The sequence below is a fragment of the Oncorhynchus gorbuscha genome, linkage group LG21, assembly GCF_021184085.1.
Source record: "Oncorhynchus gorbuscha isolate QuinsamMale2020 ecotype Even-year linkage group LG21, OgorEven_v1.0, whole genome shotgun sequence".
Lineage (NCBI taxonomy): Eukaryota > Metazoa > Chordata > Actinopteri > Salmoniformes > Salmonidae > Oncorhynchus > Oncorhynchus gorbuscha.
The window spans coordinates 45,486,147-45,511,448 of NC_060193.1; the positions used below are offsets into that span (position 1 = coordinate 45,486,147).

Sequence of the window (25,302 nt, forward strand, 5' to 3'; positions counted from 1 at the left end):
GTGACATCCATGGAAAAAGGACTTGATGGAGGCTATGAGGCTATGGCTTCCATCCAGTGCAGATTGTGTAAAGGGGTTCTCCTTGCTGACATGTTGGAAATTAATATGATGGGGTGTTCGAGGGCGTGAGTATCAGGACAGCTGCCCTGTAGTGCCGTCGGTTGGTTTAGGGAACGTGTACCCACGCACGCATACACACCTAGAGCGAACAGAGCGACAGCACGACTCCTTTCCCCTGAGCATTGTGGGGGAGATGGAATAGTAAAGTGTGAGACACTCTGTATGGTTATGTTTCTTCCTCTCTCTCTCTCCTCCTCCTCCCCCTCTTCCTCCCCAACTCCAGCCTGTCTTTGTGTTCATGTGACACGTCCTCAGAGTGGGGCCGCTTGTCTCTCCTCCTCTCCTCACCTCTCCTCCACCGCTCCTCTCCTCCACCGCTCCTCTCCTCCTCTCCTCACCTCTCCTCCACCGCTCCTCTCCTCACCTCTCCTCCTCTCCTCACCTCTCCTCACCTCTCCTCCTCTCCTCACCTCTCCTCCACCGCTCCTCCACCGCTCCTCTCCTCCTCTCCTCACCTCTCCTCCACCGCTCCTCTCCTCCTCTCGTCACCTCTCCTTCACCGCTCCTCTCCTCCTCTCCTCACCTCTCCTCCACCGCTCCTCCACCGCTCCTCTCCTCCTCTCCTCACCTCTCCTCCACCGCTCCTCTCCTCCTCTCCTCACCTCTCCTTCACCGCTCCTCTCCTCCTCTCCTCACCTCTCCTCCACCGCTCCTCTCCTCACCTCTCCTCCACCGCTCCTCTCCTCACCTCTCCTCACCTCTCCTCACCTCTCCTTCACCACTCCTCTCCTCACCTCTCCTCCACCGCTCCTCTCCTCTCCTCACCTCTCCTCCACCGCTCCTCTCCTCACCTCTCCTCACCTCTCCTCCACCTCTCCTTCACCACTCCTCTCCTCACCTTTCCTCCACCGCTCCTCACCTCTCCTCACCTCTCCTCCACCTCTCCTCTCCTCACCTCTCCTCACCTCTCCTCCACCTCTCCTCACCTCTCCTTCACCACTCCTCTCCTCACCTTTCCTCCACCGCTCCTCACCTCTCCTCACCTCTCCTCCACCTCTCCTCTCCTCACCTCTCCTCACCTCTCCTCCACCTCTCCTCACCTCTCCTCCACCTCTCCTCTCCTCACCTCTCCTCACCTCTCCTCCACCTCTCCTCACCTCTCCTTCACCACTCCTCTCCTCACCTTTCCTCCACCGCTCCTCACCTCTCCTCACCGCTCCTCTCCTCTCCTCACCTCTCCTCCACCTCTCCTCTCCTCACCTCTCCTCACCTCTCCTCCACCTCTCCTTCACCACTCCTCTCCTCACCTTTCCTCCACCGCTCCTCACCTCTCCTCACCTCTCCTCCACCTCTCCTCTCCTCACCTCTCCTCACCTCTCCTCCACCTCTCCTCACCTCTCCTTCACCACTCCTCTCCTCACCTTTCCTCCACCGCTCCTCACCTCTCCTCACCTCTCCTCCACCTCTCCTCTCCTCACCTCTCCTCACCTCTCCTCCACCTCTCCTCACCTCTCCTTCACCACTCCTCTCCTCACCTTTCCTCCACCGCTCCTCACCTCTCCTCACCTCTCCTTCACCTCTCCTCTCCTCACCTCTCCTTCACCACTCCTCTCCTCACCTCTCCTCCACCGCTCCTCTCCTCACCTCTCCTCCACCGCTCCTCTCCTCTCCTCACCTCTCCTCCACCGCTCCTCTCCTCACCTCTCCTCCACCGCTCCTCTCCTCACCTCTCCTTCACCACTCCTCTCCTCACCCCTCCTCCACCGCTCCTCTCCTCTCCTCCTCTCCTCACCTCTCCTCCACCGCTCCTCTCCTCACCTCTCCTCCTCTCCTCACCTCTCCTCACCTCTCCTCCACCGCTCCTCTCCTCACCTCTCCTCCTCTCCTCACCTCTCCTCACCTCTCCTCCACCGCTCCTCTTCTCCTCTCGTCACCTCTCCTTCACCGCTCCTCTCCTCCTCTCGTCACCTCTCCTTCACCGCTCCTCTCCTCCTCTCCTCACCTCTCCTCCACCGCTCCTCTCCTCACCTCTCCTCCACCGCTCCTCTCCTCACCTCTCCTCACCTCTCCTTCACCACTCCTCTCCTCACCTCTCCTCCACCGCTCCTCTCCTCTCCTCACCTCTCCTCCACCGCTCCTCTCCTCACCTCTCCTCACCTCTCCTCCACCTCTCCTCACCTCTCCTTCACCACTCCTCTCCTCACCTCTCCTCCACCGCTCCTCTCCTCACCTCTCCTCCACCGCTCCTCTCCTCACCTCTCCTCACCTCTCCTTCACCACTCCTCTCCTCACCTCTCCTCCACCGCTCCTCTCCTCTCCTCACCTCTCCTCCACCGCTCCTCTCCTCACCTCTCCTCCACCGCTCCTCTCCTCTCCTCACCTCTCCTCCACCGCTCCTCTCCTCACCTCTCCTCACCTCTCCTCCACCTCTCCTCACCTCTCCTTCACCTCTCCTCACCTTTCCTCCACCGCTCCTCACCTCTCCTCACCTCTCCTCACCTTTCCTCCACCGCTCCTCACCTCTCTCCTCACCTCTCCTCACCTCTCCTCCACCGCTCCTCTCCTCACCTCTCCTCACCTCTCCTCCACCTCTCCTCACCTCTCCTTCACCTCTCCTCACCTTTCCTCCACCGCTCCTCACCTCTCCTCACCTCTCCTCACCTTTCCTCCACCGCTCCTCACCTCTCCTCTCCTCTCCTCACCTCTCCTCCACCGCTCCTCTCCTCACCTCTCCTCACCTCTCCTCCACCTCTCCTCACCTCTCCTTCACCTCTCCTCACCTTTCCTCCACCGCTCCTCACCTCTCCTCACCTCTCCTCACCTCTCCTCCACCTCTCCTCACCTTTCCTCCACCGCTCCTCACCTCTCCTCACCTCTCCTCCACCTCTCCTCACCTCTCCTTCACCTCTCCTCTCCTCACCTCTCCTTCACCACTCCTCTCCTCACCTCTCCTCCACCGCTCCTCTCCTCACCTCTCCTCCACCGCTCCTCTCCTCTCCTCACCTCTCCTCCACCGCTCCTCTCCTCACCTCTCCTCCACCGCTCCTCTCCTCACCTCTCCTCCACCGCTCCTCTCCTCTCCTCACCTCTCCTCCACCGCTCCTCTCCTCTCCTCACCTCTCCTCCACCGCTCCTCTCCTCTCCTCACCTCTCCTCCACCGCTCCTCTCCTCACCTCTCCTCCACCGCTCCTCTCCTCACCTCTCCTCCACCGCTCCTCTCCTCTCCTCACCTCTCCTCCACCGCTCCTCTCCTCACCCCTCCTCCACCGCTCCTCTCCTCCTCTCCTCACCTCTCCTTCACCGCTCCTCCTCTCGTCACCTCTCCTCCACCGCTCCTCTCCTCCTCTCGTCACCTCTCCTTCACCGCTCCTCTCCTCCTCTCCTCACCTCTCCTCCACCGCTCCTCTCCTCCTCTCCTCACCTCTCCTCCACCGCTCCTCTCCTCACCTCTCCTCCTCTCCTCACCTCTCCTCCACCGCTCCTCTCCTCACCTCTCCTCCTCTCCTCACCTCTCCTCACCTCTCCTCCACCGCTCCTCTTCTCCTCTCGTCACCTCTCCTTCACCGCTCCTCTCCTCTCGTCACCTCTCCTTCACCGCTCCTCTCCTCACCTCTCCTCCTCTCCTCACCTCTCCTCACCTCTCCTCCACCGCTCCTCTTCTCCTCTCGTCACCTCTCCTCACCTCTCCTCCTCTCCTCACCTCTCCTCCACCGCTCCTCTCCTCACCTCTCCTCCTCTCCTCACCTCTCCTCACCTCTCCTCCACCGCTCCTCTTCTCCTCTCGTCACCTCTCCTTCACCGCTCCTCTCCTCCTCTCGTCACCTCTCCTTCACCGCTCCTCTCCTCCTCTCCTCACCTCTCCTCCACCGCTCCTCTCCTCACCTCTCCTCACCTCACCTCTCCTCCTCTCCTCACCTCTCCTCCACCGCTCCTCTCCTCACCTCACCTCTCCTCCACCGCTCCTCTCCTCACCTCTCCTCCACCGCTCCTCTCCTCTCCTCACCTCTCCTCCACCGCTCCTCTCCTCACCTCTCCTCCACCGCTCCTCTCCTCACCTCTCCTCACCTCACCTCTCCTCACCTCTCCTTCACCACTCCTCTCCTCACCTCTCCTCCACCGCTCCTCTCCTCTCCTCACCTCTCCTCCACCGCTCCTCACCTCTCCTTCACCACTCCTCTCCTCACCTTTCCTCCACCGCTCCTCTCCTCACCTCTCCTCACCTCTCCTCCACCGCTCCTCTCCTCACCTCTCCTCCACCGCTCCTCTCCTCACCTCTCCTCCACCGCTCCTCTCCTCACCTCTCCTTCACCACTCCTCTCCTCACCTCTCCTCCACCGCTCCTCCACCGCTCCTCTCCTCCTCTCCTCACCTCTCCTCCACCGCTCCTCTCCTCCTCTCCTCACCTCTCCTTCACCGCTCCTCTCCTCCTCTCCTCACCTCTCCTCCACCGCTCCTCTCCTCACCTCTCCTCACCTCTCCTTCACCACTCCTCTCCTCACCTCTCCTCCACCGCTCCTCACCTCTCCTCACCTCTCCTCCACCTCTCCTCACCTCTCCTTCACCTCTCCTCTCCTCACCTCTCCTTCACCACTCCTCTCCTCACCTCTCCTCCACCGCTCCTCTCCTCACCTCTCCTCCACCGCTCCTCTCCTCTCCTCACCTCTCCTCCACCGCTCCTCTCCTCACCTCTCCTCCACCGCTCCTCTCCTCACCTCTCCTTCACCACTCCTCTCCTCACCCCTCCTCCACCGCTCCTCTCCTCCTCTCCTCACCTCTCCTCCACCGCTCCTCTCCTCACCTCTCCTCCTCTCCTCACCTCTCCTCACCTCTCCTCCACCGCTCCTCTCCTCACCTCTCCTCCTCTCCTCACCTCTCCTCACCTCTCCTCCACCGCTCCTCTTCTCCTCTCGTCACCTCTCCTTCACCGCTCCTCTCCTCCTCTCGTCACCTCTCCTTCACCTCTCCTCCTCTCCTCACCTCTCCTCCACCGCTCCTCTCCTCACCTCTCCTCCACCGCTCCTCTCCTCACCTCTCCTCACCTCTCCTTCACCACTCCTCTCCTCACCTCTCCTCCACCGCTCCTCTCCTCTCCTCACCTCTCCTCCACCGCTCCTCTCCTCACCTCTCCTCACCTCTCCTCCACCGCTCCTCTCCTCTCCTCACCTTTCCTCCACCGCTCCTCACCTCTCCTCACCTCTCCTCCACCTCTCCTCACCTCTCCTTCACCTCTCCTCTCCTCACCTCTCCTTCACCACTCCTCTCCTCACCTCTCCTCCACCGCTCCTCTCCTCACCTCTCCTCCACCGCTCCTCTCCTCTCCTCACCTCTCCTCCACCGCTCCTCTCCTCACCTCTCCTCCACCGCTCCTCTCCTCACCTCTCCTCCACCGCTCCTCTCCTCTCCTCACCTCTCCTCCACCGCTCCTCTCCTCTCCTCACCTCTCCTCCACCGCTCCTCTCCTCACCTCTCCTCCACCGCTCCTCTCCTCACCTCTCCTCCACCGCTCCTCTCCTCTCCTCACCTCTCCTCCACCGCTCCTCTCCTCACCCCTCCTCCACCGCTCCTCTCCTCCTCTCCTCACCTCTCCTTCACCGCTCCTCCTCTCGTCACCTCTCCTCCACCGCTCCTCTCCTCCTCTCGTCACCTCTCCTTCACCGCTCCTCTCCTCCTCTCCTCACCTCTCCTCCACCGCTCCTCTCCTCCTCTCGTCACCTCTCCTTCACCGCTCCTCTCCTCCACCGCTCCTCTCCTCCTCTCCTCACCTCTCCTCCACCGCTCCTCTCCTCACCTCTCCTCCTCTCCTCACCTCTCCTCCACCGCTCCTCTCCTCACCTCTCCTCCTCTCCTCACCTCTCCTCACCTCTCCTCCACCGCTCCTCTTCTCCTCTCGTCACCTCTCCTTCACCGCTCCTCTCCTCCTCTCGTCACCTCTCCTTCACCGCTCCTCTCCTCACCTCTCCTCCTCTCCTCACCTCTCCTCACCTCTCCTCCACCGCTCCTCTTCTCCTCTCGTCACCTCTCCTTCACCGCTCCTCTCCTCTCGTCACCTCTCCTTCACCGCTCCTCTCCTCACCTCTCCTCCTCTCCTCACCTCTCCTCACCTCTCCTCCACCGCTCCTCTTCTCCTCTCGTCACCTCTCCTCTCCTCACCTCTCCTCCTCTCCTCACCTCTCCTCCACCGCTCCTCTCCTCACCTCTCCTCCTCTCCTCACCTCTCCTCACCTCTCCTCCACCGCTCCTCTTCTCCTCTCGTCACCTCTCCTTCACCGCTCCTCTCCTCCTCTCGTCACCTCTCCTTCACCGCTCCTCTCCTCCTCTCCTCACCTCTCCTCCACCGCTCCTCTCCTCACCTCTCCTCACCTCACCTCTCCTCCTCTCCTCACCTCTCCTCCACCGCTCCTCTCCTCACCTCACCTCTCCTCCACCGCTCCTCTCCTCACCTCTCCTCCACCGCTCCTCTCCTCTCCTCACCTCTCCTCCACCGCTCCTCTCCTCTCCTCACCTCTCCTCCACCGCTCCTCTCCTCACCTCTCCTCACCTCTCCTCACCTCTCCTTCACCACTCCTCTCCTCACCTCTCCTCCACCGCTCCTCTCCTCTCCTCACCTCTCCTCCACCGCTCCTCACCTCTCCTTCACCACTCCTCTCCTCACCTTTCCTCCACCGCTCCTCTCCTCACCTCTCCTCACCTCTCCTCCACCTCTCCTCACCTCTCCTTCACCTCTCCTCTCCTCTCCTCACCTCTCCTCCACCGCTCCTCTCCTCACCTCTCCTCCACCGCTCCTCTCCTCACCTCTCCTCCACCGCTCCTCTCCTCTCCTCACCTCTCCTTCACCACTCCTCTCTCCTCACCTCTCCTCCACCGCTCCTCTCCTCTCCTCTCCTCCACCGCTCCTCTCCTCACCTCTCCTCCACCGCTCCTCTCCTCACCCCTCCTCCACCGCTCCTCTCCTCACCTCTCCTTCACCACTCCTCTCCTCACCTCTCCTTCACCACTCCTCTCCTCACCCCTCCTCCACCGCTCCTCTCCTCACCTCTCCTTCACCACTCCTCTCCTCACCTCTCCTCACATCTCCTCACCTCTCCTTCACCACTCCTCTCCTCACCCCTCCTCCACCGCTCCTCTCCTCACCTCTCCTTCACCACTCCTCTCCTCACCTCTCCTCCACCGCTCCTCTCCTCTCCTCACCTCTCCTCCACCGCTCCTCTCCTCACCTCTCCTCACCTCTCCTCACCTCTCCTTCACCACTCCTCTCCTCACCTCTCCTCCACCGCTCCTCTCCTCTCCTCACCTCTCCTCCACCGCTCCTCTCCTCACCTCTCCTCACCTCTCCTTCACCACTCCTCTCCTCACCTCTCCTCCACCGCTCCTCTCCTCACCTCTCCTCCACCGCTCCTCTCCTCACCTCTCCTCCACCGCTCCTCTCCTCACCTCTCCTCACCTCTCCTTCACCACTCCTCTCCTCACCTCTCCTCCATCGCTCCTCTCCTCACCTCTCCTTCACCACTCCTCTCCTCACCTCTCCTCCACCACTCCTCTCCTCACCTCTCCTCACCTCTCCTCACCTCTCCTTCACCACTCCTCTCCTCACCTTTCCTCCTCTCCTCCTCTCCTCACCTCTCCTCCACCGCTCCTCTCCTCACCTCTCCTCCACCGCTCCTCTCCTCACCTCTCCTCCACCGCTCCTCTCCTCTCCTCACCTCTCCTTCACCACTCCTCTCCTCACCTCTCCTCCACCGCTCCTCTCCTCTCCTCACCTCTCCTTCACCACTCCTCTCCTCACCTCTCCTCCACCGCTCCTCTCCTCTCCTCACCTCTCCTCCACCGCTCCTCTCCTCACCTCTCCTCACCTCTCCTCCACCTCTCCTCACCTCTCCTTCACCACTCCTCTCCTCACCTTTCCTCCACCGCTCCTCTCCTCACCTCTCCTCCACCTCTCCTCACCTCTCCTTCACCTCTCCTCTCCTCTCCTCACCTCTCCTCCACCGCTCCTCTCCTCACCTCTCCTCCACCGCTCCTCTCCTCTCCTCACCTCTCCTTCACCACTCCTCTCCTCACCTCTCCTCCACCGCTCCTCTCCTCTCCTCACCTCTCCTCCACCGCTCCTCTCCTCACCTCTCCTCACCTCTCCTTCACCACTCCTCTCCTCACCTCTCCTCCACCGCTCCTCTCCTCACCTCTCCTCCACCGCTCCTCTCCTCACCTCTCCTCACCTCTCCTCACCTCTCCTTCACCACTCCTCTCCTCACCTCTCCTCCACCGCTCCTCTCCTCTCCTCACCTCTCCTCCACCGCTCCTCTCCTCACCTCTCCTCACCTCTCCTTCACCACTCCTCTCCTCACCTCTCCTCCACCGCTCCTCTCCTCACCTCTCCTCACCTCTCCTTCACCACTCCTCTCCTCACCTCTCCTCCACCGCTCCTCTCCTCTCCTCACCTCTCCTCCACCGCTCCTCTCCTCACCTCTCCTTCACCACTCCTCTCCTCACCTCTCCTTCACCACTCCTCTCCTCACCTCTCCTCACCTCTCCTTCACCACTCCTCTCCTCACCTCTCCTCCACCGCTCCTCTCCTCTCCTCACCTCTCCTCCACCGCTCCTCTCCTCTCCTCACCTCTCCTTCACCACTCCTCTCCTCACCTCTCCTCCACCGCTCCTCTCCTCACCTCTCCTCCACCGCTCCTCCTCTCCTCACCTCTCCTCCACCGCTCCTCTCCTCACCTCTCCTCACCTCTCCTTCACCACTCCTCTCCTCACCTCTCCTCCACCGCTCCTCTCCTCTCCTCACCTCTCCTCCACCGCTCCTCTCCTCACCTCTCCTCACCTCTCCTCACCTCTCCTTCACCACTCCTCTCCTCACCTCTCCTCCACCGCTCCTCTCCTCTCCTCACCTCTCCTCCACCGCTCCTCTCCTCACCTCTCCTCACCTCTCCTTCACCACTCCTCTCCTCACCTCTCCTCCACCGCTCCTCTCCTCACCTCTCCTCCACCGCTCCTCTCCTCACCTCTCCTCACCTCTCCTTCACCACTCCTCTCCTCACCTCTCCTCCACCGCTCCTCTCCTCTCCTCACCTCTCCTCCACCGCTCCTCTCCTCACCTCTCCTTCACCACTCCTCTCCTCACCTCTCCTCCACCACTCCTCTCCTCACCTCTCCTCCACCGCTCCTCACCTCTCCTTCACCACTCCTCACCTCTCCTCCTCTCCTCACCTCTCCTCACCTTTCCTCCACCGCTCCTCTCCTCACCTCTCCTCACCTCTCCTCCACCTCTCCTCACCTCTCCTCCACCACTCCTCTCCTCCTCTCCTCACCTCTCCTCCACCGCTCCTCACCTCTCCTCCTCCTCTCCTCACCTCTCCTCCACCTCTCCTCACCTCTCCTCCACCACTCCTCTCCTCCTCTCCTCACCTCTCCTTCACCGCTCCTCCTCTCCTCACCTCTCCTCCACCGCTCCTCACCTCTCCTCCACCGCTCCTCACCTCTCCTTCACCACTCCTCACCTCTCCTCCTCACCTCTCCTCTCCTCTCCTCACCTCTCCTCACCTCTCCTCCACCTCTCCTCTCCTCACCTCTCCTCCACCACTCCTCTCCTCCTCTCCTCACCTCTCCTCCACCACTCCTCTCCTCCTCTCCTCACCTCTCCTCCACCGCTCCTCTCCTCCCCCTCTCCTGTCCTCCTCTCCTCACCTCTCCTCCACCACTCCTCTCCTCCTCTCCTCACCTCTCCTCCACCACTCCTCTCCTCCTCTCCTCACCTCTCCTCCACCGCTCCTCTCCTCCCCCTCTCCTGTCCTCCACCGCTCCTCTCCTCACCTCTCCTCCACCACTCCTCTCCTCTCCTCCCCCCCCTCTCCTGTCCTCCATGGCCTGAAGTGGTGTCATGCCCCCGTTTGCAGTTTCTCTTTTTGTTGCCCTCTTCCCCCCCCTCCATTTCCCCCTACGTCCCGCCCCCTCCGTTTCCCCCTCTCTCAGGTTTGAACGACCTCCTGTCCTCAGGAATCTGTCTGTCTGCACACTGTAGTCTGTCCTGCTCTTTTATACATGCTTGGTGTTGGCAGTCAAATACAAAACACACCAAATGGCACAAGTGTGTCACTATAATATGGGTTGTCACTGTCTTCTCGTGATGGACACCAAACACGATCACTCAAAAGCTGTGAGTCATTTGCGTCAGTCTTCGTTTGTCCAGCCCAAATAATTGCACTCGCTAAACGTCTTGGATCGCAGTACGCAGTGAGGGACATTCCCTAACTTCCTGTCTGTTGTGACTTGTTCTCCCTCCTCAGGCCCTTAATGGTTTCATCCTGGTCATCACTGCAGACGGAGTCATATTCTACTCCTCTCACACCATTCAGGATTACCTGGGATTCCACCAAGTAAGTCTCTGCTGCTGATCACGGGGCTCGCAGCCACTCAAACCCACTGGCACACACACACCATACACGCCGTACATCATACACACACACGCGCACTGCCGCTCAAACACGGACAGAGAGAGGAGGATTAGGCCTGCCTACAGAGCCACAGCCTGGCGCAGAGGGAGTCTGGAGGAGGTTCGATCAACCCCGGCCTAGGCCAAGCCAGTTATGACGACAACATGACTCTGCCCTCGTTCCATTTATGGAACGACACAGGGTGTGCTGGGTCACGGACTGAAAGCTATCGTCCTCCAGGTTTCTGTGGCAAACCAAATCTAGTGCACCAAATTCTAATCATTAGCTGGTTGATAAGCTGAAGCGGGTTTGTTACAACTGGGGTGGGAGTGAAAACCCGCAGGAGGGTATCTCTCCAGGAATGGGGTTGGAGAGCCCTGGAATACACTCTACTGCTCCCTGCCCCCCTTCTTTTCCCCAACAGTTGCAGCCAGAATGAAGGTGAAAACCAACATGCTATCTTCCCCCAACACCGCCCTGTGTCCTTTCCTGTCCTTTTGGCCCGCCTCCGGACCCCTTCCGTTCCCTAGTCTCGCCCTCTCTGCCCTCTGGTACCCAGCCCTGCGCTAAGCGCTTTAGCGCGCTTGATTCAGGATTTCCCACTGGATAAGAGTTTGATAACCCCGTCCAGAGAGGTCAAACACAGGTTAATCATTTAATAAGAGCTGATCTATAGCATATTTAATCACAGACCTCTATAAGCATGCATACTGTCTGTCCTAGGTTTATTTAATTTAGTTAACCCCCAGCAGCTGATTAACTGCTCTCATAGCCTCATTTATTCAGGTTGGATCCGTTTTTGATAACGTCCATGCTTGCGTACACAGTTGAGCTAAGCTGTATTAGCAATTATTAACACCCCCTGAAGCTCTCTCTCTCTTTTCCTCTCACTCTCTCTCTTGCTCCCTCTTTCTCTCTCTCCTTCTCTCTCCCTCTCTTTCCTTCTCTCGCTTTTCTTTTGTCTCTCTCTCTCTCTCTCTCCTTCTCGCACTCTCTTTTCTTTGCTCTCTCTCTCGCTCCCTCTTTCTCTCTTTCCTTCTCTCTCTCTCCTTTTCTCTTTCTCTCTTTCCTTCTCTCTCTCTCCTTTCCTTCTCTCTCTCTCCTTCTCACTCTCTCTCTCTCTCCTTTTCTCTTTCTCTCTTTCCTTCTCTCTCTCTCTCCTTTCCTTCTCTCTCTCTCCTTCTCACTCTCTCTCTCTCCTTCTCACTCTCTCTCTCTCTCCTTTTCTCTTTCTCTCTCTCCTTCTCACTCTCTCTCTCTCCTTTTCTCTTTCTCTCTCTCCTTCTCACTCTCTCTCTCTCTCCTTCTCACTCTCTCTCTCTCTCCTTTTCTCTCTCTCTCTCTCCTTCTCACTCTCTCTCTCTCTCCTTTTCTCTTTCTCTCTCTCCTTCTCACTCTCTCTCTCTCTCCTTCTCACTCTCTCTCTCTCTCCTTCTCACTCTCTCTCTCTCTCCTTTTCTCTTTCTCTCTCTCCTTCTCACTCTCTCTCTCTCCTTTTCTCTTTCTCTCTCTCCTTCTCACTCTCTCTCTCTCTCCTTCTCACTCTCTCTCTCTCCTTCTCACTCTCTCTCTCTCTCCTTCTCACTCTCTCTCTCTCTCCTTCTCACTCTCTCTCTCTCTCCTTTTCTCTTTCTCTCTCTCCTTCTCACTCTCTCTCTCTCTCCTTCTCACTCTCTCTCTCTCCTTCTCACTCTCTCTCTCTCCTTCTCACTCTCTCTCTCTCTCCTTCTCACTCTCTCTCTCTCCTTTTCTCTTTCTCTCTCTCCTTCTCACTCTCTCTCTCTCTCCTTCTCACTCTCTCTCTCTCTCCTTCTCACTCTCTCTCTCTCTCCTTCTCACACTCTCTCTCTCCTTCTCACTCTCTCTCTCTCTCCTTCTCACTCTCTCTCTCTCTCCTTTTCTCTTTCTCTCTCTCCTTCTCACTCTCTCTCTCTCTCCTTTTCTCTCTCTCTCTCTCCTTCTCACTCTCTCTCTCTCTCCTTCTCACTCTTTCTCTCTCTCCTTCTCACTCTCTCTCTCTCTCCTTTTCTCTTTCTCTCTCTCCTTCTCACTCTCTCTCTCTCTCCTTCTCACTCTTTCTCTCTCTCCTTCTCACTCTCTCTCTCTCTCCTTCTCACTCTTTCTCTCTCTCCTTCTCTCTCTCTCTCTCTCTCCTTCTCACTCTCTCTCTCTCTCCTTTTCTCTTTCTCTCTCTCCTTCTCACTCTCTCTCTCTCTCCTTCTCACTCTTTCTCTCTCTCTTCTCACTCTCTCTCTCTCTCCTCCTTCTCACTCTCTCTCTCTCTCCTTCTCACTCTCTCTCTCTCTCCTTTCTCACTCTCTCTCTCTCTCCTTTTCTCTTTCTCTCTCTCCTTCTCACTCTCTCTCTCTCTCCTTCTCACTCTTTCTCTCTCTCCTTCACTCTCTCTCTCTCTCCTTCTCACTCTCTCTCTCTCCTTTTCTCTTTCTCTCTCTCCTTCTCACTCTCTCTCTCTCTCCTTCTCACTCTCTCTCTCTCTCCTTCTCACTCTCTCTCTCTCCTTTTCTCACTCTCTCTCTCCTTCTCACTCTCTCTCTCTCTCTCCTTTTCTCTCTCTCTCTCTCTCACTCTCTCTCTCTCTCCTTCTCACTCTTCTCTCTCTCCTTCTCACTCTCTCTCTCTCTCTCCTTCTCACTCTCTCTCTCTCTCCTTTTCTCTTTCTCTCTCTCCCTTCTCACTCTCTCTCTCTCTCCTTCTCACTCTTTCTCTCTCTCCTTCTCACTCTCTCTCTCTCTCTCTTTTCTCTTTCTCTCTCTCTCTCTCTCTCTCTCTCTCTCTCTCTCTCTCTTCTCTCTCTCTCCTTTCTCTCTCTCTCTCCTTCTCACTCTCTCTCTCTCCTTCTCACTCTTTCTCTCTCTCCTTCTCACTCTCTCTCTCTCTCCTTCTCACTCTCTCTCTCTCTCCTTCTCACTCTCTCTCTCTCTCCTTCTCACTCTCTCTCTCTCTCCTTTTCTCTTTCTCTCTCTCCTTCTCACTCTCTCTCTCTCTCCTTCTCTCTCTTTCTCTCTCTCCTTCTCACTCTCTCTCTCTCTCCTTCTCACTCTCTCTCTCTCTCCTTCTCACTCTCTCTCTCTCTCCTTCTCACTCTCCCTCTCTCCTTTTCTCTTTCTCTCTCTCCTTCTCACTCTCTCTCTCTCTCCTTTTCTCTTTCTCTCTCTCCTTCTCACTCTCTCTCTCTCCCTTTCTCTTTCTCTCTCTCCTTCTCTCTCTCTCTCTCTCCTTTTCTCTTTCTCTCTCTCTCCTTCTCACTCTCTCTCTCTCTCCTTTTCTCTTTCTCTCTCTCCTTCTCACTCTCTCTCTCTCTCCTTCTCTCTTTCTCTCTCTCTTCTTCTCTCTCTCTCTCTCCTTCTCACTCTCTCTCTCTCTCTTTTCTCTTTCTCTCTCTCCTTCTCACTCTTTCTCTCTCTCCTTTTCTCTTTCTCTCTCTCCTTCTCACTCTTCCTCTCTCCTTTTCTCTTCTCTCTCTCTCTTTCTCTCTCTCCTTCTCTCTCTCTCTCTCTTTTCTCTCTTTTCTCTCTCTCTTCTCCTCTTTCTCTCTCTCCTTCTCACTCTCTCTCTCTCTCCTTTTCTCTTTCTCTCTCTCCTTCTCACTCTCTCTCTCTCTCCTTTTCTCTTTCTCTCTCTCCTTCTCACTCTCTCTCTCTCTCCTTTTCTCTTTCTCTCTCTCCTTCTCACTCTCTCTCTCTCTCCTTCTCACTCTCTCTCTCTCTCCCTTCTCACTCTCTCTCTCTCTCCTTCTCACTCTCTCTCTCTCTCTCTTTCTCACTCTCTCTCTCTCTTCTCCTTCTCACTCTCTCTCTCTCTCCTTTTCTCTTTCTCTCTCTCCTTCTCTCTCTCTCTCTCTCTCTTCTCTCTCCTTCTCACTCTCTCTCTCTCTCCCTTCTCACTCTCTCTCTCTCTCCCTTCTCACTCTCTCTCTCTCTCCTTTTCTCTTTCTCTCTCTCTCTCACTCTCTCTCTCTCTCTTCTCTCTCTCTCTCTCTCCTTTTCTCTTTCTCTCTCTCCTTCTCACTCTCTCTCTCTCTCCTTTCTCTCTCTCCTTCTCACTCTCTCTCTCTCTCCTTCTCACTCTCTCTCTCTCTCCTTCTCACTCTCTCTCTCTCTCTCCTTCTCACTCTCTCTCCTTCTCACTCTCTCTCTCTCTCCTTTTCTCTCTTTCTCTCTCTCCTTCTCACTCTCTCTCTCTCCTTCTCACTCTTTCTCTCTCTCCTTCTCACTCTCTCTCTCTCTCCTTCTCACTCTCTCTCTCTCTCTCTCCTTTTCTCTTTCTCTCTCTCCTTCTCTCTCTCTCTCTCTCCTTCTCACTCTCTCTCTCTCTCCTTCTCTCTCTCTCTCTCTCCTTCTCTCTCTCTCTCTCCCACTAGCTTTCTTTCTCTCTGTGGTCATCAGTTGGAGGCTGCTGAGGGGAGAACGGCTCATAACAATGGCTGGAAAGGAGCGAATGGAATGGCGTCAAATGTATAAGTCCGCTCCAGTCATTACCACGAGCCCGTCCTCCCCAATTAAGGTGCCACCAACCTCCTGTGGTGTGCAGTGGTGCTGTACAATGGCTTGCGAAAGTATTCACCCTCTTGGCATTTTTCCTATTTTGTTGCCTTTTCCTATTTTGTTGCCTTATGACCTGGAATTAAAATAGATTTTTGGGGGGTTTGTATCATTTTATTTACACAACATGCCTACCACTTTGAAGATAGAAAATATGTTTTAATGTGAAACAAACAAGAAACAAGACAAAAAAATGGAAAACTTAAGAGTGCATAACTATTCACCCATTCTCAATGGGATTGAGGTCTGGGTTTTGACTAGGCCATTCCAAGACATTTAAATGTTTCCCCTTAAACCACTCGAGTGTTGCTTTATCAGTATGCTTAGGGCCATTGTCCTGCTGGAAGGTGAACCTCCGTCCCAGTCTCAAATCTCTGGAAGACTGAAACAGGTTTCCCTCAAGTATCTCCCTGTATTTAGCGCCATCCATCATTCCTTCAATTGTGACCAGTTTCCCAGGCCCTGCCATATGAAAAACATGGTGGTATTCTCTGGGTGATGAAAGGTGTTGGGTTTGCGCCAGACATAGTGTTTTCCTTGATGGCCAAAAAGCTCACTTTTAGTCTCATCTAACCAGTGTACCTTCTTCCATATGTTTGGGGAGTCTCCCACATGCCTTTTGGCAAACACCAAATGTGTTTGCTTATTTTTTCTTTAAGCAATGGCTTTTTTTCTGGTCAGTCATCCGTAAAGCCCAGCTCCGTGGAGTGTACAACTTTAAGTGGTCTCCGCTGTGGGGCTTTGCAGCTCCTTCAGGGTTATCTTTGGTCTCTTTGTTGCCTCTCTGATTAATGCCCTCCTTGCCTGGTCCATGAGTTTTGGTGAGTGGCCCTCTCCTGGCAGGTTTGTTGTGGTGACATATTCTTTCCATTTTTTAATAATGTATTTAATGGTGCTACGTGGGATGTTCAAAGTTTTCAATTTTTTTTATAACCCAACCCTGATCTGTACTTACCCACAACTTTGTCCCTGACCTGTTTGTAGAGCTCCTTGGTCTTCATGATGCCGCTTGCTTGGTGGTGCCGCTTGCTTAGTGGTGTTGTAGACTCTGGGTCTTTTCAGAACAGGTGTATATGTACTGAGATCATGTGACAGATCATGTGACACTTAGATTGCACACAGGTGGATTTAATTTAACATAATTGTATGACTTCTGAAGGTAATTGGTTGCACCAGATCTTATTCAGGGGCTTCATAGCAAAGGAGGCGAATATATACGCACGCAGCACTTTACCATTTTTTATTTATTTTTTTAAACAAGTTATTTTTTTCATTTTACTTCACCAATTTGGACTATTTTGTGTATGTCCATTACATGAAATCCAAAATCCATTTATATTGAAAGGTTGTAATGAAACAAAATAGGAAAAATGCCAAGGGGGTGAATACTTTTGCAAGGCTCTGTAGCTACAAGCTGCTGTAGAAGAAATGTTCCCACAGTGTGAGCCACACCTCTCAGGCCTCGGTTTCATTTCAACAACCCTCACTTCACATCTACAGCGCTGACCGAAATCCTTTTGGATGTGGCTGCCTGTTGTGGAGCTGTGTGAATGGTAATGAGAAGTAGCACTGAGATGCTAGTGTGATACGGAACCTCAGGCTGTGCTGTGTCCATGTCTGAGGTGGTCCAGCTGATGCCCTAACCTTCCTCCTCACTGCAAGCCCACAAAACAAGGGGTCGTGTGTGTGTGTGTGTGTGTGTGTGTGTGTGTGTGTGTGTGTGTGTGTGTGTGTGTGTGTGTGTGTGTGTGTGTGTGTGTGTGTGTGTGTGTGTGTGTGTGTGTGTGTGTGTGTGTGTGTGTGTGTGTGTGTGTGTGTGTGTGTGTGTGTGTGTGCGCGCGCGTGTGTGTGCGCGTGTGTGTGAGCGTCACCTTACAGATTCTACAGGGATGAATTCAATTGTGTGTAGGTTATTTTTCAGGAAGTCAGACAATAGTTCCCAGTCCTATGTGCTGGTACACGTGACTGTTCCAAAGACCTCTCTCTTTCTCTCCTCGTCCCAGACGGACGTGATGCACCAGAGTGTGTTTGATCTGATCCACACTGAGGACCAGCAGGAGTTTAGGAGGAACCTGCACTGGGCTCTCAACCCCCCGGCCGTGCCCCAGCAGGTGGAGTCACCCCCAGGTCAGTCTTGCACTGCGTCTCACTGTCTATACCCACTTTTATGCCGGGCCGACGCATTGTCACAAAGCTGTCCAAGGCCACTGTGAAGCCTTTCACATTACTAGCTAGCGATGTATGTTTGATGCTCTGTTGCACAGAAATTGAACTTGTGCAAGAGGCTGAGGTGAACTACTAGCAGAAATAAATACAGATAAAAAGGAGATGCCAGTTTGATGCTTTGTTTCAGTATGATACTTAGTCGATTTGAAGTCGCCGTTCAACTTTAAAGTGACACACATTCAGTGACAGTATACACCATACTGGTTTGATCATGAAAACATGAGAGAGAGAGAGAGAGAGAGAGAGAGAGAGAGAGAGAGAGAGAGAGAGAGAGAGAGAGAGAGAGAGAGAGAGAGAGAGAGAGAGGTGACCTTTATCAGGCACTCCATGACTATGAGGGTAAATGTTAGAACACACACAGCCGTCTGTTTTAATTAGGCAGGGGTTAAGAGCTACCGTAGCGTCACCGTGGTACTTTAGAACAGGCACGGAATGGAGAGAGGGAGGGACACCCACACGCACATGCACATACACACACTCACCAAACATACCGTACTCTAGGAGCATCGGAACCCTGTTGAACAGACATATTAATAGACCACAAATGAAGTAGCCATTGAATATAGTGATTTGACTTTGTCCTTGTCCTGTTTCTATTCCTCAGATGGAAAGCCGGTCCCCAGCTCGTCCCTGGTGACCTATAACCCCGACCAGCTGCCTCCAGAGAACTCCTCCTTCCTGGAAAGGAACTTCGTCTGTCGCTTCCGCTGTCTCCTCGACAACTCTTCTGGCTTCCTGGTTTGTAACCAATCATATTCCCCCTTTCTCAACCTCATACACACAGGAGTACTGGAGACTGACTCCTTTTGGGAAGATTATTCTTGCAATGATGTTTGAGCTCATGTTAGAGATTTGCCCTCCATTGAAGACAGCCATTGTTGGACTTATGGTCTGTGTATGCATGTGTATAAGGAAGAAGGCATGCGTGCGAGCGTCCTTACTTCCATGTGTACTGCACTCTTGCTTGCGTGCGTGCGTACATCTACAAGTGTGTGTGTGTCAGATCACACATCAGCTTTATTAGAAGAGAGTGCCACTGTGACTGTGTCCCATGACTATACTGAGGGAGGCTGAGCCGTACAAGAACAAAGGCCTGGGAATACCCAGACACTTCTAGTCTGGCTCCTGGCGTGGGGTGTCCCGACTCCCGCCAGAGAGCCCCAGAGGCAGGCGCTTTACAGGGCTACTGAACCCCACCCCCTATCCCAGAGCTACCCTCCACTACTGATCCCTGAACTACAGAATCCCCTCCACCCCCCTATGTCCCCCCTCCTATCCTCCCTCTGCAGAAATCTGAGCATTCTACTTTCCAGTGCTACCTCCCCCATTCAAACCAAAGGATGCTATTTTCTCCCAGCTAGAAAATGCAAGGCTGGTGTTCACTTCCTCCCCTACCTCCCCCCTTCTATCCCTGCCCACCTCTTTCCCCCTACCCTATCACCCTCTTTCTCCACTTCTCCGTCATCATCCCAGCACTCTGAGGCCAAAGGAGACTATTTTCTCCCAGCTACAGTAGCTAGAGAGCCATAGAGAGCCTATTAGCCTGGTCAGCAGGGGGTCGTACCACTTCAGACCACGGCGGGATCAGAAGCCACTACCCACCCTCGGTAATCCGTCTTAAAGAGCCACAGGGTCGTGGGGAAAGGGCTTTAATCTGGAGGAGAGCAACCAGAGAGGAATTTGCTTAGTCAGAGTAGCTCGAGGACTCCCAAAGGACTCATTCTTCTCCTCAGACAAAAGGTTTGTGCTGGATGAGAGAGCGAGAGAGAGAGAGAGAGCGAGAGAGAGAGACTGGGCTAGAACACAGTAACATACAAGTCAATGTATTGCTGTAGGGGCCTGCAGGATAGTCCGTGTGCAGTTAGAATAGCATACTCAGAGAGTTGTGAGAGCCTGTGTTTTCTGTTAAAGTTGGCATGCAGGGCTCGTGGTGTGGGTGCGTCAGAGCGGGACCTCCTGCCCGGTGAGCACAAGGGGGAGACCGTGGCATGACCCCCTCGCCCCCTCCGCTCCTCCTAGCCTCTCCATCTCACCAGTACAGATAAGGACCATGCAGAGTAGCGGGGTGCTGGTGGTTGGGGACGGGAGGGGAGGGGGAAGGGAGGAAGAAAGGAGAGTAAGATCGGGGTACTTCTCATCTCTGCGGAGGTCATTTGCGTGAGCGGTAAGCCCAGGGTCTGTCTCGGACTAATTTCCATAGCATTGTTTTGGTAATCCTATTGCTATTTGAGGGTAGACTCCTGACATCATTGCACCTCACCTTATGCCCAGCAGGATCAATGAACAAGTGCTAGGGGGAGATGGGAGGAGAGGGCCTTAAGACCCACCACACCATCCTGGCCTCGCGTGAGAGGATACGGGCCGAGAGGAGGAGGAGGAGAAATGGGAAACAGGGAGAGCAGAGGGGAGGGGTGGACAGAGTCAGGGAGAGGTTAGTTGGAGGGAGGATGAGGCCCAACTTAAACTCATCAAGGAGAAGAAGAAAGAAATGAATTCCAATTACCGTTCTCGTAAACCTTGTGCACCATTTTTATCTCATCTTTGAATTGTTGACGTAATCGCTACAGAGGACGCAGAGCGGAGGACACAGTGTCCAGTTACATTACAGTACTTTGGTGTTTTATCCCTTCCTTGCATGTCCTCTATAATCTTCAATGACTTCCGTCTCCCCTCAAGGCCCCCTCAGCCTTGTACAAAGGGTGTGTCCCAAATGACACCCTATCCCCTGTATAAGTGCACTACTTTTGCCACAGCCCTATAAACCTCTTGTCAAAATCGGTGTGCTAAATTGGGAATAGGGTGCCATTTAGGACGCGTTCCATGTCTCATCCAGGGGGTCATCGGTTCCCTCCTAAACATCATGTTCGTATTATACGAGGGTTTTATTACATACAGCATGTTGTATTGTATCTGACTCTAGTAGAATGATAATGAACAAGTTAATTGAATCCTTTTTGCTTTTCCTCGTTTTGCTGAAGTTCTGTGAACTCTAATTACATTCGCCCTCGAGCATTCAGCTGTTATAGAAAGTAAAAGAGAGGCATGTGCATTAATGATAATGTTTTCTCTTTTTTTCTCCCCGTTCTTGTTTTATAAATCAGACAATATTCAACGTGACGTTGTTCATTATAACAATGCCTGTCGTCTCGATCTCAAACACACAAGTCCTTGCACGGTTCTTGTTGTCGTTTGAATCCGTCAGCTAGTAGGCCGCGAAATCTTAGGGGGCTACCGTTTGTCTCAGGAAAAAGCCATTTCTTCCTGTGAGAATGTCTTGCGTCGACATTCACTCATGTGCAACGTTATCTCCACAAAGATTGCACTGGAGACCGACTTTTAGCGGGAGACACAGCCCCATCAATATTCCAGTAGGAGATTCAAGCTGTCACACAAATCAAGCTCAAAGAATTCTGCTTTTGCTGGTTTGACAGTTGCATGTCCCAGTGAATTGACACACATACAGTAGTTTCATTAGTTCATCCTGGTCGTCTGTACTGTAATCTCTCGTGACACACTGTTAGCTGACCAGCGCATGCAATATTTGTTTCTGGTTCTGTGATCATTCGTAACCTAGTAGTAGCAAGTCCAGACCTTCCTGGCCATTTAAATGAGAGACTAGGTCATTTGTACTGCTGTAGTAGCGTTCTATTCAACTACAGCCCTTCATTACATAAACAGAAGGTACCAGTGTGTTCCTAACCTGAAGGTACAAGTGTGTTCCTAACCTGAAGGTACCAGTGTGTTCCTAACCTGAAGGTACCAGTGTGTTCCTAACCTGAAGGTACCAGTGTGTTCCTAACCTGAAGGTACCAGTGTGTTCCTAACCTGAAGGTACCAGTGTGTTCCTAACCTGAAGGTACCAGTGTGTTCCTAACCTGAAGGTACCAGTGTGTTCCTAACCTGAAGGTACCAGTGTGTTCCTAACCTGAAGGTACCAGTGTGTTCCTAACCTGAAGGTACCAGTGTGTTCCTAACCTGAAGGTACCAGTATGTTCCTAACCTGCAGCTTAAGCAGAAATAGACAGGGCAGGCGGGAATTTCTAAATAGCATCCCAGTGCACCTAGTGCACCTCAACTCCTAGTAATTACTCAAAGCCAATTAGCTCTACGTCCTGACATTTTAACAGGGACAGAAGAAGAAGTTCCCTTTCATTAGCTCCATGACACTCATCACTGTCAGTGGCGGGACTGGTGTGTTACCGTGGAAACAGGCCGCGGAGATGGAACAGAACATAACATAGCTCTCTAAGTATCTTCTCCGATGCTTCCTGTCCTGTCCTGTCATGTCACACAAAGAGCTCAGAGCGAGCCTGACACTGACATGTCACATGTCGGTTACTTACTATGAATATAAATAAGTCTTTCTGCCCCCCCCAGCGAACCGTGAGACCTGCGTGCACTGCTGTTCTGAATTGTTTGTTATCAAGGTGTACCACGCATCTACGTGATGGAGATAGATGGATGGTTCTACTGTAGTGTAGTGTGTGGATGTGCGTGTGTGTTTCATTGTAAATTAGTGTAGTTCTACACTGTCCCTCTGGGGCTCTTGCAGGCAGGAGAGGAGGAGCGTCTGAAAGTTTTATCAGTCCAAAAGTCCACATTCAAAGGCTTCCCTGGCTTTTCTAATTAGCAATTTGATGAGCAGGGTCATGGCCTGCTGGGTTATGGCTGGGGAGGACAGGGGATCCTGTATGTTTACAGGGTGATCAAAGGGCCTCCAGCCAGCCAGCCTAGCGAGGAACAGAGAGACAGGCTCAAAGACAGGCTCAGCCATTAAGACTGGGCTCTCTCTCTCCATCTTCTGCTCTCTCTCTCTCTCTCTCTCTCTCTCTCTCTCTCTCTCTCTCTCTCTCTCTCTCTCTCTCTCTCTCTCTCTCTTCTTTCTAGAGGTGACTGTTGTAAATAATGCTGATTACGTGCGACGGGGAGAAACGAAACAGGCACTGTTTCAGGCACAGACACTGAGAAACGGCACAGACACTGAGAAACAGGCACTGTTTCAGGCACAGACACTGAGAAACAGGCACTGTTTCAGGCACAGACACTGAGAAACAGGCACTGTTTCAGGCACAGACAGTGAGAAACGGGCACTGTTTCAGGCACAGACACTGAGAAACAGGCACTGTTTCAGGCACAGACACTGAGAAACAGGCACTGAGAAGTGAGCACACGTGATATCATCTTCATTGTCACAAAGGCAGCAGAGGAATATGTTATGCATTTGAACGGGAGAGCGAGGAGAGAGTCCTCGTCTCTCTCTAGTCTAGACTGCTGTGGTTGGCTACGGAAGATTGTTTGAAGCATTCACTCTCTCCTGACACTCCTCAGCTCTCTTTACACTGTATGCTGTAAAGTTTACAGCATAAAAATGAATAACACCCCACTGTAGTATACAAACAGATAGAAATAGCAAGCCTGACTGACCCAGAGCTCGATTACATTTTTAAACGGTTCAGTTTTACAGGGGTATTTTGCTCATTCAACCTCTCACTGGAGGTGGAACGACTGTGAACCAAATGCTATTCCTCTAACGTGAGTCTGCACGATTTGACAATAACAATCATTCAAACCTACTAGTTTTCTATTTTATTATTTGGCATACTTTTATCCATCGATGAAGAGGACATGCTTAGTGTTTGCCATGTGTATACTGGGTTGAAGTTATAATAGTCATTTCTGTCTTTATATCTCTCTCTAAAAAAAATACAGATTGAGGTACATGTATTTATGTGTTTAAAATTGAAATGTTTCTGTTTGCGATCTAAATCCTGTAAACTACATGACTATGATGCAATAAAGGGAAGATGGCACATCAGAGTTGCATTTGACGCTACATCACTTATGACATCACAAACGAGTCAGTTCCGGGGAATTTAAACACGTGACAGCTGTTCATTCACCTGTCATTCTGTGCTCTTGATCTAGCTTCGATAACGTGTGAATTAGGTCCAAGATCTCCAAAAATGAATTCTTTGTATGTTGATGACCTCCACCAAAAAACGTCACCGAGGCAGACCTAAACAAGATGTTGAGTGAGAACAATCGTTTCTGTCCTTGTATGTAGGGATCGGGTTACACGTCGTTCCCTCGGGTACGCCTACTTTAACTTTTATCAGCCAGACGATGCTGAGCGTGCCCTGCTCAAGTTCAGCAATGATATGCTTGAAGGAAGATATCTGCGCAAGAGTGGGATGGGAAACATCTTCATCAGGAACCTGGACAAGAAGTCTATAACAAACAAAAACCCTGTACGAGACCTTCTCAGCATTTGGAGACATCTACTCTAGCAGGGTAGTTTTGTGACGAGAATGGCCATTCCAAGGGTTATGGTTATATTGAATACAAGACACGAGGCTGCTGATAGAGCCATCGAGAAATTAAATGGCATGTTAATGGGATAACGAAAAAGTGTTTATCGAGCGCTTTAAGTCACGCAAAGAGCGAGAGGAGGTGCTTGGAGCCAAGGCCAGAGAGTTCAACAACGTGTTTGTCAAGAATCTTGGCAGAGACACGAACGATGAGAAACTGATGGAGCTTTTTGGAAAATATGGACCAACGGTTAGTCTCAAGGTTATGAAAGACGATAAGGGGAAGTCGAGTGGGTTCGGTTTTGTTTGCTTCGAGGGGCATGAGGATGCACAGAGAGCCGTGAACGAGATGAGCAGGAAGGAGCTACACGGGAGGCCGATATATGTAGGCCGTGCCCAGAAGAAAGCAGAGCGCCAGACGTTGCTGAAACTCAAGTTTGGGCAGAAGAAGCCTGACCCCAAGGCCAAATACAGAGGTGTAAATCTCTTTGTAAAGAACATGGATGATGCCTTTGATGATCACCGTTTAAGGAAGGTGTTTTCTGCATTCGGAAAACAATCATCAGCGCCAAGGTGATGACGGAGAGCGGCCGGAGGCAAAGGCTTTCGTTTCCCTCTCCTCCCCCGAGGAGGCCACCAAGGCTGTGATGGAGATGAATGGCTGCATCGTGGGCACCAAGCCCCTTTACGTGGCCTTGGGCCATCGCCCCCATCCTCCTGCCGGTGCAGATGCAGCCACTGCCATGAGCAAGCCTCAGTACAAGTATATGTGATAGAATTAAATGTGCCTTAAATAAATACTTAAAGCACAGTACCATAAAGTGTAGCAGCAATCAATATGCTCATCATTCATCTGAGTGTGAGCTCTATTGTTGTCTGAGCAGTTTGATTGTTAATGTCTGGGAAATCCTATATATGGAACATACAGCCAGCTTCTCATTCATGAACAAACATGACTGAAGCAAGTTTTGTTGTGCTCATGAATCTCTACACCAGACCTGGGTTCAATTAGTATCCATTTTATTTCAAATACTTTCATCTTTTCGATGTCCTCCGTCTGTGGTGTCAGATGTGCAGGGTTTACACTTTGCACTTTTGAAACTATTCCATTGGTACCAGACAAACTTGAGAGGTTGAGAGCTTCAAGTGCACAAACACGAGTAATATTTAAATACTACTATTTTATTTTAGTAATATAATAGTATACTTTTAGTATTTACAAATAGTATTTTCTACTCCTATTATAAGGTAACCTGCCTAAATGGCTACTGACCGGTAGCACTCACGTCTGCAGCCATGAAATGCTTTGAAAGGCTGGTCATGGCTCACATCAACACCATTATCCCAGAAATCCTATATTCACTCCAATTTGCATACTGCCCCAACAGATCCACCTGGACAAAAGGAACACCTATGTGAAAATGCTATTCAGTGAATACTGCCCATGTTCAACACCATAGTGCCCTCAAAGCTAATAACTAAGCTAAGGACCCTGGGACTAAACACCTCCCTCTGCAAATGGATCCTGGACTTCCTGACGGGCTGCCCCCATGTGGTAAGGGTAGGTAACAACACATCCGCCACGCTGATCCTCAACACAGGGACCCCTCAGGGGTCCGTGCTCAGTCCCCTTCTGTACTCTCTGTTCACTCATGACTGCACGGCCAGGCACGACTCCAAAACCATCATTATGTTTGCCGATGACACAACAGTGT

General features: G+C 52.9%; 1 protein-coding gene and 1 pseudogene across 3 annotated transcripts in view; both read left to right on the forward strand.

The window, feature by feature from the left end:
• LOC124008216 (aryl hydrocarbon receptor-like) overlaps positions 1–25,302 on the forward strand; it is an 84,698-nt gene that overhangs the window by 36,780 nt on the left and 22,616 nt on the right. For all 3 annotated transcript variants that reach the window (XM_046319330.1, XM_046319331.1, XM_046319332.1), the window contains 3 exons: positions 10,345–10,434; positions 17,057–17,180; positions 17,884–18,017. In XM_046319330.1, the coding sequence (XP_046175286.1) occupies positions 10,345–10,434; positions 17,057–17,180; positions 17,884–18,017 (348 nt within the window). The remainder of the gene's footprint in view (positions 1–10,344; positions 10,435–17,056; positions 17,181–17,883; positions 18,018–25,302) is intronic.
• On the forward strand, positions 18,109–24,360 carry LOC124008190 (annotated as a pseudogene).